The following is an 18,182-nucleotide window of genomic DNA, read 5'->3' on the forward strand; positions in this document are numbered from 1 at the left end:
ATGTTACAAACTTTACATTATTTACAAACCCCCATCTAAAAACTGTTAAAAAATAAGCTTTTTTAAAAGATAAATTTTAATTTTTATTCAAGTATTTCTTAATTAGAAGAACATGAAGTAATAATCAACAGCCATTACAGTTAGAAAAGGCTAGGTAAAGTTCTGCAGGTAGAAGATTAAATTTGACCAGGATATGGGTCATTTTAAGCTGTGTTGTATGTGTGTGTGTGTGGGGAGGTGTCTGCTCACCTTGTGGAATGTGTGGAGTGGAGGTCAAAGGACAACCTGGAGACAGTGCTCCCCTTCTACAACTGAGGCAGAGTTTTCTCCCTCTTGGTCTTGCTCTGCTGCTACAGTTTTATTGCTGTGCTCACCCTGAGCTTCCAGGAAATTCTACTGTCTAATCTTCCAGCCAGTATGATGGGGTTACAGAAGTCCACCACAGCTTCAGGTGTCTTATGGGGTCTGGGGACCAAGATTGGGTGCTCAGGCTTTAGTGGCAAAAGCTTCATCCAATGAGCCATCTCCCCAGCCTGAGATTAGACATTTATTTATAAGGCAACTTTTTATTTAGCTAAAAGTACTCATTTTGAACTGCTTGTATTAGAATGTTTTTAACTATTCATAGAACTGGTTAAGATACTCTTTACTAATTTATTGAGTTTAAAGTCATGATTATAAACCTTATCCATTTAGGAATATAAAGAGAATCAATATATAATTTCCAATTCTCTGGAATAAACAAAACCATTCTAAAACCCAATTAATTAGCTCATTACAAAATAAAATCGTAACTAATGAAATAAGGCAATTCAAATAATTTATTTTCAGTGGTTAGTTCACGATAATGAAAATTCAATTACAAAGCTCACTCCATGAAGGTAGCTGGGATAAAGAGAAAATGGGACAAAACCCCAGGATGCCCAACATTTCTTTAAAATTAAACTTTATACGAAAGGTAGGTAGAAACTTAACTTGGAAGCCTCAGTTAATAAAATGAATTGAAAACCTTTATACAGGTAAGATCAGAGTAGAGAAAACTTAGGCAATGACAGTGAGTCTCAATATCAGAGCCCAATGAACATTCCTAGCACTGGTTATTAGCAGCCCAAAGTAAACTAAACCAAAATAAAGACCCTTCACATTTCATATAACATTAGAAAAAATATAACAAGATAAATAAATACTAAATTTTAAGTATCTTGACTTTTAGCTTACATGGCTCAAGTACTAATTATGAATACAAATAATAGTCAGAGGCCCAATTTATGCCAAGTAGATATTCTGAAAAGTTCTATGAGTAGTGACCTTGAGACTTTAACTTAAAAATCTTTAATCATTAAGGCAAATGGTACCCAAAATGGTATCAAATTCATGGGTCAATATTTTTAAGACACTTGAAGGGTTCATACACATTAGACTATCATGGAAGTCAAAAACAAATGGGTACAGCCATCCTGTGCTTTTCCCATGAGAAAGTGCTCTGCAAAAAGCAAATACTGCTTTCACTACACAATGTGCATTTTTCAATTAGCAGTTTACCAACCTACAAAGTAAGTCCTGATCAGTTTAATACTTATGGGTCTACTAGCCATATAATGAGAGACAAATTTCATTTTTACTCAACTGTTACATATAGTAAATAATAATATACTTTTTATGAGTGTCCCACTTTTCATGGCATGCCAAGACTACTTAAAAGAAATTTCTAAAATACCTGATAAACTGATAATCATAAAATAGAATGGCATAGATATATAGTGATTCATGATTTTTGCATTTCACCAGGTTTAGTTAGCTGGTATACTTTAATTGTCTTCAGAAATGTTAAGCTTGCAATTTCATCATTTATTTATTACAATCTATGCTACTCTTATATCTTTGTTCAGAAGGGCAGCTTGAACTGTTATTATGTAACATGGATTCCCCCACTCTTTCAGTTTGAGGCAGTGAATTATTACAATGGCCACTGCTCTCTGGAATACAGAGCTTGGGTCTTTGGTGGTATTTCAGTCTGTATGTATCTGTCATGCAACTATCAACTGAAAAATAGGTGGTTAATGAAACTGTCTCATGTGGGCCCGCTGAATGACAGTCTTGATCTGGCTGGCAACATGCAGCAGCCGTTGCAACTGAGTTTGCCTGAAAATCATATGCTGAAAAGTTGTCCGGGTCATCGTGCGCACTGCCAGCACACTGCTTCACTTGAATCATTTCTTTACATCTCTCACTGTTCATGCATGTGCTCACTTTCAAACTTGGTTCTGAAGCTGTACTTAAGCTGGGTTTTGGAAGACTGCAGGAATTAGCACTAAACACCTCTGTGGGTCTGACATCAGAAATAAATTCATTTTTCTGTGACTGTGGCACACTGGTCATAGCATATTTCTTTGGTGGCAAAGGAGGTGGTGAATTGTGGCAAATTAGTTTTGGCATCTGACAACTGTCAGATAGGCAGGTTGACTGAATTCTAGAGTCTCTGGATAGAGTTTTCTCAGAATAGCACTGCTCCATTATGCTTTCGGGGACAAACTGTACAATTTGTGACTTCATTCCAGTAGTTCTCCCGTGTGAAGAACCTGCTGAAGAGGGTGAGGCAGCTTCATTACTACTGGCTCTCTTCCCAGGCACAGGCCTGGCACCCCTGTGAAGGGGCAAACCTGTTCCTTCAGGAGTGTCTGGATTTAGCCGTTCAGAAAACTGGCACTCATTTGGTTTTTTAAGTTTCTGTTCATCCGACTGGCAAGCAGGCCCTCGTACAGTATGGTCCTGGAGAATTTGTGCACTGGCTGAAGTAAATAACTTGTCACTGGTTTCATGGACATGTGGCCTAAAATTCAAGAATAAAGTAAATTACCACATAAAATAGATGAAACAGGGAGAAAATGAACCCCTGCCCTGCAATTTGATTTTCCTAATATGTAATTTATATGATTTTTACAATACAGCAATGAAAGTGGGAAATATTTTGTAACCATTAACATGTTCAACTCTTGATGCTGAGTCTATATGCCAAAAAACTCAAATGCATGCCAGAAGCATTATCATTAAAATCAGTTATTTTAATCTTTGAAGGGGGTAGCTGGGGATTAAACCCAGAACCTTATGAATGCTAAGCAGGCACTGTACCATTTAACTATACCCCTAGCCCCCCATTCAAATCACCTTTTTAATCATCAAAAATGTAGTTTTAAACACTAAAATTACACTTATTTGTGATAAAATATAGCACGGAACTTAAGGAAAATGTTGTAAGCAAATAATTCAATACCCTAAAGCATATCCCAACATTATTAAAGCTTAAAAGTAGAAAAGGTGAAGACATTTAAATTCTGATATAAAATGCTACTATGATAGTGCTAATCTTACATAATATAGTTATAAGAATATCTTTAAGGTAATAACTTCTAAGGTAAAGAAAAATGGTATGTTAAGATTACTTTTCTTTTATGATGGAACTGTATTTCTGCTACTTGGAATTGAGTAAGAACATGGATTTATTTGGCTTAAGCAGATACAACTTATAATAAAGTCTCAAATTCATTGTTTGGAATTATTACTTAATCTAAACCTCTCATCTTTTTTGGGCAGACCTCCTTATCCGTGGGTTTTATTAATCCATGATCAACTGCAACCTGAAACATTAGATAAAAACTTCTTGCAATAAACAATTTCATTAGGTTTTGTACAGCCCTGTGACTAGCATGATGAGATCTCATGTTATCCTGTCTGGGACAAGAACTGTCCCTCTGTACAGTCTATCTATCTGTTGATCTCCACTTCCCACCTCTACATTATTTGGCAGTTATTGTATTCATCCAATCTTTATTCTGTTAAATGCCTCAAAGTACAAACATGGTGATGCTTGCAACTTAGCTATGTCATAAGAAATAATGAAGTGCTTCCTTTTAACTGAAAAGGGGAAAGTTCTCAACTTAAGCAAACTGGAAGAATAAAAAGTAGGCCACTGTTGCTAATGTTTACAGTAAGAATCTTCTATTTGTCAAATCATAAAGGAAAAAAAAAATCAAGCTAGTTTTATTGTCACACTTCAAAATACACAATGCACTATCACAAAGAATGACTGCTTAATTAAGTGGAAAAGACATTAAGCTTGTGTAGGTAAGTATGAGAAGAACACAAGTATGTATGTGACCTGGCACTACGGTACCACCTACCCCATAAGAACAGTGAAGTAAAATAATCTGTTTCCTACACATTGTGGGCTTTTTACCCTTAGGTCCACATCTTGTTAAAGATTCCCAGCAATATATGCATCATAATCTTCTATTAGAAACAATATTAGTATCTTTCTGATAAAAAGCTCTTGAAATACATGTATTTAGGAACAAAGGTTTTCCTACTTCTAAATATCTATGATTACCTTTTTATCAAATGACTTTTTATTTGTAGATGTGATTCTGGATGGAGATCATAAGATTTATAGCCTGCTTCCAAGTCTTTAGGTTCTTTTCTGGAGTCTGGGTGGGATGAGGTGGGGAGAAGGAAGAAATAAAAGTTAGTTAAATGATCTTATAGAATTTATTTCATTTGGATTTATATATCTATATAAAGTTATCTACAAATTAAAGAAAATTTAAAAAGTGAATACTTCAAGACAACTTTTACTGAGAAAATGCCAGCATGGAAAAATCCTGCCATTTGAAGATAGATTTTTAAGCTGCTAATTTTAAGTATGCTTTTTGACCATTCACAATCCATTCCTTTTTTTTATTTTTTATTTTTTGTTTATTTAATTTATTTATTTGAGAGCAACAGACAGAGACAAAGAGGCAGAGAGAGAGAGAGAGAGAGAGAGAAAGAGAGAGAGAGAGAGAGAATGGGCGCACCAGGGCTTTCAGCCACTGCCAACGAACTCCAGACGCGTGCACTCCCTTGTGCATCTGGCTAATGTGGGTCCTGGGGAATTGAGCCTCGAACAAGGGTCCTTAGGCTTCACAGGCAAGCGCTTAACTGCTAAGCCATCTCTCCAGCCCCACAATCCATTCTTCATTCACGTAATTTAAAGATCCATAGGGATATTAGGAACACTGACTGAGTTAAAATGGGTGGGAGTGCATCACGATAGCACAGAAGATAAACTCCTTTTAATTAGCTACTATTGTGTACTTGAGTTGTGAAAAGTTTATACTATTTCATTTAATAATTTTATTAACCTTAATGAAGATATTATAATCATCTCCATGTAATAGATAAGGAAACACAGAAAGGCTAAATAACTTATTGAAGATAATATATATAGCCAGTACAAAACTACTGTGTATGATTCAAGCCAGTTCTGTTTTTATCCTCCAGTGCTGGGGACATAACTCAAGGCCTTGCACACGCTAGACCAACACTCTCTCACTGAACTACACCTTCAGGTCAACTTCATGCTCTTATCCAGGATACCATGTCCTCAGTTCTACCAAGATCATCAACTTCTGAATTTGATCTTAGTACTTATGAAAAAAATTAAAATTTACAATTACTCATTACTTCCAAGTAACATTGTAAAATTACAAATTCATTGTTTTTCTTTACCCATTTTAAAACTATAGCTAGCTAAGGGTAGGATCTAAAGACCAGTATATCAACATGTGCATGACAGCAAATGTTTCTATTCAATTCTAGCTGACTAATGATTTGTGGAGGAGAGTTTACTGAAAAGTCTATAGTAATACTAGTGTTCAGAGTAAAACATGAGCTTTTGTTATCTCTCTATATAAAATCCTTAAAATACTTCTGATAAAGCCAGGCATGGTGGCACATGCCTTTAATCCCAGTACTTGGGAGGCAGAGGTAGGAGGATCACTGAGAGTTTGAGGCCACCCTGAGACTACATAGTTAATTCCAGGTCAGCCTGGACCAGAGTGAGACCCTACCTCGAGAAAAACCAAAAAAAAAAAAAAAAAAAAGAATCATCTGATAAAAATGACTATCATCCTCTAATTTTCTAGTTAAAAGTAGACAAACTCAAACTCAACAAATAAAACTATGAGGCTGAAACTCATTTTATGGGATAGAGATGGAGAAAAGGGAGCTGACATTTGCATTTGTACAGGCATTTACCTATGGCCATGATGCTGAGAGCAAAATACTGATAAAAATCATAAGTGTATATGCAGAGACCATTATCAACAATGCATGGAAAAACAGGTAAAATAAATAATGCAGCCACCTTCTCTTAAGCTAACCATTGTAATATAACATATACATATAGATAATTCATATAAACAAAAGTCCTTTGTAATTATAATCCTTTTTCTTCCCCCCTTTTCCCCCTTTGAGGCAAGGTCTCACTCACTCAAGCCCACAGCTTTAGTGAACTCACAGCTCCTACCTTCAGCTTCATGAAAGCTGGGATTATGAGCATGAGCTGCCATACTTAGCTATAATCCTTTAAACATTTCTTGTTTACTTATTTCCAGAGACAGAGAGAGAGAGAAAGAATGAGAATGGGCATACCAAGGGTTCTAGCCATCACAAACAAACTCCCACTACATGAGCCACTTTGGAATTGAACCCTGGTCATTAGGCTTTGCAGACATACATAGTGAATTCCAGGTCAGCCTGGGCTAGAGTAAGACCCTATCTCAAAAGACAAAAAAAAAAAAAAAAAAAAAAAAAAAAAATTCAACTGGAAACTATAGTTGATATACATGTTATATCATATATATACATGTTACTCTATGGGAAAAAATCCTATATTTGATTATGATTTGAAAGCTTAATCTTGGAAGCAACTTGAGAAGAAATAACCTGTAGGGCTGGAGAGATGGCTTAGTAGTTAAGGCATATGCCTGCAAAGCCTAAGGACCCAGGTTCAAATCTCCAGGTCCCAAGTAAGCCATATGCACATGGTGGCACATGCATCTGGAGTTTCTCTGCAGTGGTTGGAGGCCCTGGTGTGCCCATTCTCACTCTCTCCCTCTCAAATAAATATAGATAAAAAATAGTTTAAAAAGAAAAATAAATAAATAAACCATAAACTAATTTGTCACTTTACGTTGATGAAATATGACAATAATCAAGAAGCTTCCTCCCTATTAACTAGCTGTCAGGGTGTTGGAAAGAGCTGTGCAGCCTTTGGGAAGAGAGAACTCATCAAGGTCTTAGACAGCAGTGGAAAGCCTTACCATAAGGCAGCCAGGCCAAATGTGCAAACTGGTGCAATGGTGGCATGTCTGGTGGGCGGAAACCTGTTGCTCTCTAATTGAACTGGAGGCCCACTCCATGCAAGGATATTCATGCCTAGACCTGAAAACCTAGGCAAAATCCTATGGCCGAGGAGGTCTTAAGTCCTATGGGGGGAAACTACTACTGTAGTCTGGCTAAGTGCATATTTTATACCCACCAAACTAGCATGTAAACACTTATGTTTATGCCCATATGTTAATGCTACCTTCACTTCTGTTAGAGAAGCTTCTCTTCTCAGATGGCTGTGACCACTAGGGTAACTGGCCAAAGTGCTAAGAAGACTGACAATGAGCTAGGCATGGTGGTACACGCCTTTAACCTCAGTACTCAGGAGGCAGAGGTAGGAGGAATGCCATGAATTTGATACCATGTTGAGACTACACAGTGAATTCCAGGTCAGCCTGGGCTAGAGTAAGACTCTACATTAAAAAAAAACAACAAAAAAAATTTTTTTTGCAGTACTAAGTAAAACATCTCTGTCATACCCTACAAGATTCATGGACCATTGCAGAAATGGTGATGGAAAGAATATAACAATCAAAGGAAGGGGAGGAGTGCTTACATTACTGTCTTCCAGACACAAAGTGGCCCTAAGATTTATGACCTCATAGTGGCTGATAATATCTACACATGATCTGTATAACAGGAGGAAAAAAAATGATGACACCGAGATAGAAAAGATACTAACTAGGAAGAAGGGATTCAGTAGAGTGGAATCTGGGAAGGGGGATTACGATCACGGTATATTGTCGACATTTATGGAAGTTGTCAATAAAGAGTTTTTAAAAACTCTTCACATCACTTTGTACCCAATAAATTACACAATTATAACTTTTCTTTTTATATTTTCACAATTTTATTAACATTTTCCATAATTATAACTTTTCAATATATAATAAAAATCTACAATGAAAAAAAATTACCAAAACCAACACATTTCTTCATTAGTTATAGAGTGTCCACACATGGGGCAGCAGGAGGCAGCAGAGGCCTAAAAAACATGCTTGAAATTTTCATGTCACTCTGGCAGGTATTCAACCAAGCGGTTTGACTTCAGAATGCCAACTAACTTAAAAATAGACGTGTTATTTTCTTCTGCTGCTGAAAGAGATATCCATGTGTCTTTACAGGGAATTTTGGCTCGAAGTTCTTTGCAACTCTAAGATCACTCAGTACAGAAGAAACCTCAATGCCATTGAACATAGCTTTCGCTAATGCTGTGATACTATGGTATTCAGTACTGATCACAGTATCAAAGAAATGGAAAATATGCATTATATCTGGAAAGACTAGATCTAAAAGACTCAGAAATAAAACTCAAAATGTCAGTCTAGATAATATAATCTTCACTCTCATTATAGAGTTTTCAGATATACTTATAAATTCTAAGCATTCAAAAATACAAATAAGTTGGGCATGGTGGCACACGCCTTTAATCCCAGCACTCGGGAGGCAGAGGTAGGAGGATTGCTGAGAGTTTGAGGCCACCCTGAGAATACATAGTGAATTCCAGGTCAGTCTGAGCTAGAGTGAGACCCTACCTTGGAAAAACCAAAAAATAAATAAATAAAACAAACTACAAATAAAATACATATAAATAAAACAAATATTTTAGAAATATTATGAAACTTTAACTGTCTAAAAATATCTGCCATATACTAAAAAACAAGAGAAATAATATATATCGTCTTTACTATTGGATGCCTCACTTTTGATATGTTATACAATAAAATGGCTGGAGTTGAAAGGTTTTTTTTTTCCACTAGGATTATAATTAAAGGAAAAGAAAATATTGCTATATTGCTGTAAGTTAAATTTCGATACTGAAAAATTTTTTTTTTTTTTTATTTGCAAGGAGAGAGAGATAGAAAAGAGACAGAGGATATGGGCACTCCAGGACCTCTGGCTGCTACAAAGGAACTCCAGATGTATGCACTGTTTTGTGCATCTGGCTTTACTTGGGTACTGGGGAATTGAACCCAGGTCACTAAGCTTTGCAGGCAAGCACCTTAACTGCTAAGTCATTTCTCCAGTTCAAATGTAGGTTTTAAAAATACATAGATTTCATTTTACTTGGTCCCATAAGTTTAAAGTTTAAAAATAGTACAAAGAATACTTCCTGTAAGTTGTCTAAAATAACCCAATCAACATCTTATCCTTTTTCTCTGTTCCTAAGCCATGTGGAAGAAGTCCTTTGCTTCTAAACACTACATTCTGCCTCCACCTTTCACCTGTTCCTAATATCCAAACGCTTCATTCACTGAACCACGAGGGACCTGCTAGATCAAGTGCACTTTTTTTAAATTTTTTGTTCATTTTTTATTTATTTATTTGAGAGTGACAAGACACAGAGAGAAAGACAGATAGAGGGAGAGAGAGAGAATGGGCGCGCCAGGGCCTCCAGTCATTGCAAACGAACTCTAGACGCATGCGCCCCCTTGTGCATCTGGCTAACGTGGTTCCTGGGGAATTGAGCCTCGAACCAGGGTCCTTAGGCTCCACAGGCAAGCGCTTAACCACTAAGCCATTTCTCCAGCCCTCAAGTGCACTTTTTAACAGCTTTTTTTTCTCCTTAATGCTGCCTCTCTGGTTGGTCTGTGCAACTATTCTTCCTGCATTCTTTTATACCTTTCCAGCTACTCATACCTTCCTGCAGCTGCTCCTTTTTCTTGCTCTGACCTTCTCTCCTCCTTTCACCCAGCTTCTCTGCTTTGTCTACTTTTTGTCTTACAGTTTATAACCTCCCTGAATAATCTTGTCCATGTCTAAATTATTCAATTCCATAAGACAACAGCTATCAAATATATAACTTTCCTGGCTTGTAGACTTGGTTCCTTAATTCCTAGTAAAAGTTACTTATCTATGTAATCAGCTTAACAACTCCACAAGTAAATAGTACTTCCTTCATCTCTCTTCTTCCTTTTTGCCCATTTTGTAAATGGTGGATCTAGTTATGTAAGACCCAATCATGGCTGTCCCTGCTTTCTTCCTTTCCTTCATTCTGAACGTCTGTCACAAAAGCCAAATGAATTTCCCGCCTATATCACTCAAGTCATCTTTCTGGACACTGGTACTGCCTTAGTTTATGTCCTCATATTTTTCCTTCTGGGCTCAGACGATAGTCATGTAGCAACTTCTCTAATTGCTCAGCTCAAGCTCCCTCTCTACACTGCCACCAAATAGTTTTCTAAAATGCAGATTATAGCAGGCCATTCTCTGTGGGCTTTGGTGCTGCTGCATTTCAAAATGGCACAATTTCATCATAACTTCCTTCTACATATCACTCCTGCCATCATCATGATTTCTATGTCTACATGCCAGCCTTGCATAGCTCAAATTTAATTCTTTAATTATGAGACTTTCTGACAGTGTGTTCTCTGAATATATAATTTCTTCAATTGTATAATTAATTCTATTTTCTTATAATTTAGGTAGTTTGAAATTCTATTAGAAATTAACTTAGGGCTGGAGAGAGATCTGAGTGGTTAAAGGTACTTGCCTGCCAAGCCTGATGGCCCAGGGTTGATTCCTCAGAACCTACATAAAGCCAGATGCACAAAGTGGTGTATGTTCATTTTCAAGAGGCCCTGGCACACCCACTCATCTCTCATTCTCTCTACTTGAAAATAGATTAAATTTTAAAATATGAAAGAGAAATTCATTTTAAAAGATGAGCAAAAGCATTTCAAATGGCACTATGGCAACTTCAACAATATCCCCAGATTTGCAGCAGAACTCATAATGCCACAGGCAGACACATCTATATAATATTCTATTTAAACAACAACAAAAACAACAACAAAATAATGGCTATCAACTATCAAATATAACTATATCCACTAACAGTAAATTGCTAAAAGCTTTTGAACTTCTCATATCTTTCAGCTGCTGCCAGAAAATGGTTCTGTAGGTGAGTATTCTTAGAGTACCTCAGTTTGTTAGTGAGAACAGACAAGAACCAAAAAAGTTGTACACAGTCACCATGAATTAAATCATGTTTAAGCAAGTTTTTAGTTTGGGGGTGGGAAATCCTGGAAGACATTTTACACATAGCAGAGGGAAACACACAAACAGAGGCACACTAAATAATAAAAAACTTCAATACTGTGCAATCTATGCAGTTAAACAAAAGTAGGCCACGCAAACCACTGTAAGATGTATAAATAAAATCTGAATAAATGAATGAAATAAACAAAAAGAAAACAAAGCAGAAACTAAGTGCTGGCAAACAGAAAAATAGGAACTCCTGTGCATTAATGGCAGGAAATGGTGCAGCTGCTATGGAAACCACGAGGTCAGAGCTACCACAAGATTTATCAAGTGTGCTATTGGGTATATGCTAGACAAGCAAGCAAACAAAACCAAACCAAACCCTAAAAAGGAAAGCAGGGATATGAACAGATTTTGCAGACCTATGTTTACAGCAACATTATTCTCAAACAGCCAAATGGTGGCAGCAGCTCCAAGGTTCATGGACATAAAAAGGGATAAAGCTGGTGTAGCACACAGACTTCAGCCTTTAGAAGATGAAGTTCTGAAGTGCTGTAACATGGATGGCCTTTCAGGTCCTTATGCTAAATGAAGTAAGCCAGATACAAAAGGACAAACATAATCTACCTACAGGAGGCACTCCAATTCAGAGACAGACAAAAGAATGGTGCTTGCCAGGGCCTGGGGAGAGAAGCAATGAAGGCGTGGTGGTGCACGCCTTTAATCCCAGCACTCTAATCCCAGCACTCGGGAGGCAGAGGTAGGAGGATCCGCTGTGAGTTCAAGGACACCCTGAGACTACATAGTGAATTCCAGGTCAGCCTGAGCCAGAGTGAGATCCTACCTCGAAAAACCAAAAACCAAAAACAAAAAAAAAACAAAAAAGACTTGTTTATCAAGTATAGAGTTTGCATAAAAATTAGTTTGGTCTCAGCACTTGGGCAGCAGAGGTAGGAGGACTGCCATTAGTTCTAGGGCAGCCTGGGACTACAGAGTGAGTTCCAGGTCAGCCTGGGATAAAGTGACACCCTACCTGGGGCGGGGTGTGTGTGGGGGGAAGGGGAACAAAGAAAAAAGGCATTTGGGATGAGGGTGGTGATTTAATGACACTGAACTGTATACTTATCAAAAGTGGTGGCACACACCTTTAATCCCAGTACTAGGGAGGCTAAGGTAGGAGGATGGTTGTGAATTCAAGGCTAGCTTAAAACTACAGAGTGAATTCTTGGTCATTATGGGCTAGAGTAAGACCCTACCTCGAAAACCAAAAGAAAAAGAAAACAAAAAGTGTGGTAAATTTTATGTGTATTTTTCACAATAAAAAACTAAGTGTATTATATACATACTCTTTTGTATTAAATGGGGAAACACTCCCAACAATGAACTCTTGACCCTCAGAATTCTCTATGACCTTGTGTTTTTATAAAGATCAGGAAGCAAGCATCATTTATTGAACTTGCAGTTATTGTTCAGTCCCACCAACTTCTGCTGTGATTTCTGGCCAATACTTTACTGTTTCCTGTAGTACTTGGTTACTTAGGCTATTATCAGGCTTTTAAAACCAGCCAGACATTTTAATATGGGAAAAGTTATTTCCTTACTATAAGTGTTTCCTTTTGATATTACACATTTGATGAAAACAAAATAAATTAACTATTAATCATATTCAATGTGTATGACCTGAAAACTCTCTACAAAAACATTACAGATGACAAAGATTAAAGAAAAGTGTCATTCATGGCTTTTTTTTTTTTAATTGTAAAAAGTCATATCCTGTTTCTCTGCATTCTAAAACTTGAAAACACTTTCCTTTTATTTCAACATCATCATCCATTTTTTTTCATCCCAAACCATCAGGCACATTCTCCCAATGGAAATCCTGTATACATTCAAATTACCTTTTTTTTTTTCTTTTTTTTCTTTTTTTAATTTTTATTTATTTGAGAGCGACAAATACAGAGAGAAAGACAGATAGAGGGAGAGAGAGAGAATGGGCGCGCCAGGGCTTCCAGCCTCTGCAAATGAACTCCAGACGCGTGCACCCCCTTGTGCATCTGGCTAACGTGGGACCTGGGGAACCGAGCCTCGAACCGGGGTCCTTAGGCTTCACAGGCAAGCGCTTAACCGCTAAGCCATCTCTCCAGCCCCAAATTACCTTTTGATGTTGTTGTGTGTGTATGTTTACATATAGACTGCTAGGTGTTTATAGCAAATCACCTATAATAATTTCATACTATTATGTTTTCCTTATTTCAAAACTGAACTTTTTTTCAGAAGTTTGCTTATCTTTTTTTATGAAAGACAGAGAGCATGCAAGAGAGCACAAGAGAAAGAGAGTTAGCGTGCCAGACCTCCAGCCACTGCAATCCAACCCCAGACACATGCAGCACCTTGTGCACATGCGTGACCTTGTGCATGTGTCTCCTTGTGTGTCTGGTTTATGTGGGATATGGGGAGTCAAACATGGTTCATTAGGCTTTGCAGGGAAGTACCTTAACCACTAAGCCATCTCTCCAGCCCTGCTTATCAATCTTAACTGTATTTTTAATCACTAGAGCCTTTCATGTGCACTTTAATTTAGTTCAAGTACCTGTAAAACGACACTTTTGCACCCTCCTTGAATTGAGACTTGCCATGGACATTGAGATATAAGTGGAAGTGTATGTGTCACTTCTGTGACATCTTAAGAGCTTACAGGAGATTCTCCATGCTGCATCCTACTTCATTCCTTAACCACCACTATCCCCTAGTGTGGGCCCTTGACTAATATCTAGGAAAACATTCCATGCTAACCTCTACTGTCTGTGTATCTTGAGCAAGATACAAACTTGAGACAAGGCTCTGAGCATGAAGATATTACCACTGTGTAGCTAGAATCTGTCTACTCTGACTGATGCAGTCTGCATCTCACTTCCTGAAACAGCCACACCCATCCTTTAAAAATCCCTTTCAACACCAAATCCCCCCCCCTTTTTTTTTACTCAAAAAGCATATTTGAACCATTTTTAACATCTATAATTATGGTTCTAAATTATTAAACAGGGCCCTTTTCTTTGCAAATATAGAAATGTGTTGCAACCTAAGAAAAAGTAAAGTGTTAGCAAGCCACCACAGATATATTTTCCAGCCCATTTGAGTCTCAAATCATGGTCAGGACCAGTATCAAAAGCAATGCATTCAGGCTGGAGAGATGGCTTAGTGGTTAAGGCGCTTGCCTGCAAAGCCTAAAAACTCATGTTCGAATCTCCTGGTCTCAATACAGCCAGATGCAAAGTGATGCAAGCATGCAATGCTGCACATGTGCACAAGGAAGTGCACATGTCTGGACCTCATTTGTAGCAGCTGAAGGCCCCGGCACACCCACTCTCTCTCTCTTTGCCTCTTGCTTCTTTTCTTTTCTTTTTTTATAAAAGGAATAATTTTATTTCTTGCAGTTCTGGAGATTGGGGAAAGGAGGTACTGTCCTTTCTCATCTTTTTAAAAATTTTATTTATTTGAAAGAGTGAGAGGGAAGGGGGGCAGAGGAGAACGGGCGCACCAGGGCCTCTAGCCACTGAAAACTCTAGGCACATGTGCCACCTTTTTCTTGCTTATTTTCTAAAATAAATAATAACAAAGCAATATATTCATAAATTTCTCATGTCAAATCTTATTATATAAGCAAGCTGTTATTGGGGTTCAGTGGAGATTCCGAGACATTAACATTTAAATTTCAAAAAAAAAAAAATGCATTCTAGTGCTGTCAATAAGGTAACACATGCACATATATATGACATTAAAAGGCTAAAAATTTCAAAAGCATTTGTGAATAAATATAAAATACAGCATGAACATATAACATATAGTTTGATTTTGATTATCTATACTTTGATACATGAACAATAAAAAAATTACTTACTGATATTAGAAAGTTATTTAAAATGTTATTTGTATTTGTTTGTTTTGATTTTTTTTGACATAAAGTTTCACTATAAAAAGTCCAGGATGGCCTAAAACTTGAAATATTCCTGACTTACCTCCTGAATTATGGGCATGCACCACTATAGCTACCTAAATTGTTATAATCATAAACGATTTCTTTTAGGTACATTATAAAAAGAAACAATAAATTACTATGACTCATTCTTTATGGCAACCATTAAAGCATATTTAAGTAAATGTTTACCTTCTAAGTGGTTTCTGCTCTGATGAGACCTATAGTCTGTACAGTCTATACTTGGGTTACTCATCTTAATCTGCTCACTAGAAAACACAACAAAACATACACCAAACACATTATCATGCATTCTCTTACTTATCTAACTTTAAGAAAGGAAATAACATTCATTAAACATTATTATATGCTATGTCCTGTTCTATGAGCTTAAAGTATAATGTTTGGGTCTGGAACTCACAATTATCCTGCCTCTGCCTTGTAGAATTACATGCATACATCACTATGGCTAAATGTGTGCTGTTTAACCTATATCCCACAACATTGAAACACAGTTATGATCCTCATCTTACAATAGGAAAATAAGGTTGTGGAAGTCAAATTAATTTATCCAATAATTAAAATGCAAGTCTATTTGTTTGTAAAATCCAGTCCGCTGTATTATGTGGGCTACTTCTTTCAAGAAGTGTTATGAAATTATACTGCTGAGAAAAAAGTTTCCTTAATTCTTTATGGAAACAATCATTTAAATAAAACATGAGTAGCTGATTCTTGTAAACTTAGTTTTCTTTACATGAACACAGTGGCCAAGCACCAACTAATACTGAGATGTTTTAGAAAGATTAAAACTAGATAAAAGGTAGTTAAGCTTGACCTAAGAAGTCAACTATTAGGCTGTCTGGACATTTTAGATACCATAAACAGAAGTCCAAATGCACTATTAACCGTAGTACAATTGATATACATATTTATTTGGCTCAATTCTTTTATATTTGTGTCAGTGAACTAGATCATGATCACAGAAAATATCTACCTCCAGAGACAGAAATGTTAGAGATGAGATAATGAGTTTGAATTACATAGATGGAAGAGTATCCAAGATGATGCTAACTTGAGTCAACAGCTGAAAGCCTGTAGTAGAAATCAATATTTGATAATGATAAAACCAATGGCAGTATTTCCATACTTATCAAATTTCCTAAAAAATTGAGAGTTTGTTTTTATGGAGTCAAGAAATAACTATTAAAAATGCAAACATGAGTTGGGGTGAGGGCTCAGTGGTTAAAGGCGCTTACTTATAATGCCTGCTGCCCAGTTTTGATCCTCCAGTATCTATGTAAAGTCAGAAGAAAAAGTGGCACATGTGTCTGGAGTTTGCAGCAGCAAGAGGCCATGGCACTCCCATTCTTTCTCTCGCCTTGCAAATAAATAAATGAAGATATTTTCAAAAATCTGAAATATCAAGTAAGCTACAATAACCAATGTTTCTTTACTCTAACTTACTGTTTTTTCATTATACTTAACTGACCCCAATCTTTTTAATTTTTTTTTTGTTTATTTTTATTTATTTGAGAGCTACAGACAGAGAAAGAGGGGGAGAGGGAGAAAGAGGGGGAGAGGGAGAAAGAGGGGGAGAAGGAGAGAGAGGGGGAGAAGGAGAGAGAGGGGGAGAAGGAGAGAGAGGGGGAGAGGGAGAGGGGGACAGAGAATGGGCGTGCCAGGGCCTCCAGCCACTGCAAAAGAACTCCAGACGTGTGCGCCCCCTTGTGCATCTGGTTAACATGGGTCCTGGGGCATCGAGCCTTGAACCAGGGTCCCTAGGCTTCACAGGCAAGTGCTTAACCGCTAAGCCATCTCTCCAGCCCCTGACCCCAATCTTTGAAAACTACTTAAAATTATTAACAAGAAGGGATAGTGGGTGTTAGGGATATAGTTTGGTGGTAGAGTACTTGCCTCCAATATAAAAGGCCCTGCAAAATAAAAAAAAGTATAAATCACATTTGCCTATAATCAATCAGAAATTTATACGCTAATTTTCAAAGCAGGAAAACATGTTAAACAAAAATAAAAGTAAATAGTGAGAGGAAAATTATTTGATAAATGTGTGTATTACCTGAAGGATGCCACTTCTTTAACACCACTGGTATCCACTCCTGTGCTGTTTCCATCAATAACAGGTGAGTCCAAATTAGTAGATTCGTTACTGATATGATCGCTGCTTTCATAGCCAGACTCTGTCCTTTGCATCTGCCAGTTGTTACCACGATCTTTACTGTCTGTGAAGCCTGAACTTTTCTCTGTTCCTTTTCCATTAGATTCAAGGGAACTTCTGCTTCCTATTTCCTGCTTCATTTCATCTTCATATATGGTCATTAACCCTCTTTGCTTTGGATTTTCTTTTGGCCAATTATTAAAACTCTGATCTTTGCCACCTTTAGGTTTGCTGCTGACATGTGACTTATGTCTTGGACTATGCTGCCTTTTTTCACTCTCACTAAAAACACTATCCACATTTAATGTTTCTCTCATAGGTTTCCAACCACGGTTCCGGCTTTTACTCCTGCTATTGCAGCTGCTTCCTTTGTCCCTAGAATCTTGGCTGCTGTCTGTGTCATATCCAGTGCCACTGTCACTCCTAACTTTGCTTGCTGTTTTCTCTTCTGGAACAGGAATCGAAGATCTGCCTGAACTTATCATTTGTCCAGAAATTTGGCTCTCGTGTGCAATGCGGTCATATTTACAGGGTCCTTTGCCTTGGCTATGATAGAGATGTGGATTCACTTGTTGTCTAAAGCCATTTGGGGTTGGAGGTGATCCAGACTTGAGATGAGTGAGATCTTCATCTGCCAAATCTTTTAAAGAATAAATACATAAAAAGTATGCCACAGAAATGAAACACCCCTCAGAACAACTTCATTGTCACAGGCCAAACAACTTGTCAATGTTAAAGCAATCCCTGGTAAATTATAAAAATTAAAATACATCTTCTGCTGCCCTGAGAATTAAAAAGTACTGTATCAGAAGGCCAGGCATGAAAGTGCACATCTATAATTTCACC

At 37.2% G+C, this 18,182-nt stretch overlaps 1 protein-coding gene across 2 annotated transcripts in view; it reads right to left on the reverse strand.

Moving 5' to 3' along the window:
* Positions 1-803: 803 nt before the first annotated feature.
* Positions 804-18,182, reverse strand: part of Usp53 (ubiquitin specific peptidase 53) — a 64,878-nt gene continuing 47,499 nt past the window's right edge. For both annotated transcript variants that reach the window (XM_045143103.1, XM_045143104.1), the window contains exons 13-16: positions 17,238-17,976; positions 15,356-15,432; positions 4,385-4,481; positions 804-2,830 (exon numbers count right to left, since the gene is read on the reverse strand). In XM_045143103.1, the coding sequence (XP_044999038.1) occupies positions 1,849-2,830; positions 4,385-4,481; positions 15,356-15,432; positions 17,238-17,976 (1,895 nt within the window). In that variant the 3' untranslated portion in view covers positions 804-1,848. The remainder of the gene's footprint in view (positions 2,831-4,384; positions 4,482-15,355; positions 15,433-17,237; positions 17,977-18,182) is intronic.

The sequence above is a fragment of the Jaculus jaculus genome, chromosome 2, assembly GCF_020740685.1.
Source record: "Jaculus jaculus isolate mJacJac1 chromosome 2, mJacJac1.mat.Y.cur, whole genome shotgun sequence".
Lineage (NCBI taxonomy): Eukaryota > Metazoa > Chordata > Mammalia > Rodentia > Dipodidae > Jaculus > Jaculus jaculus.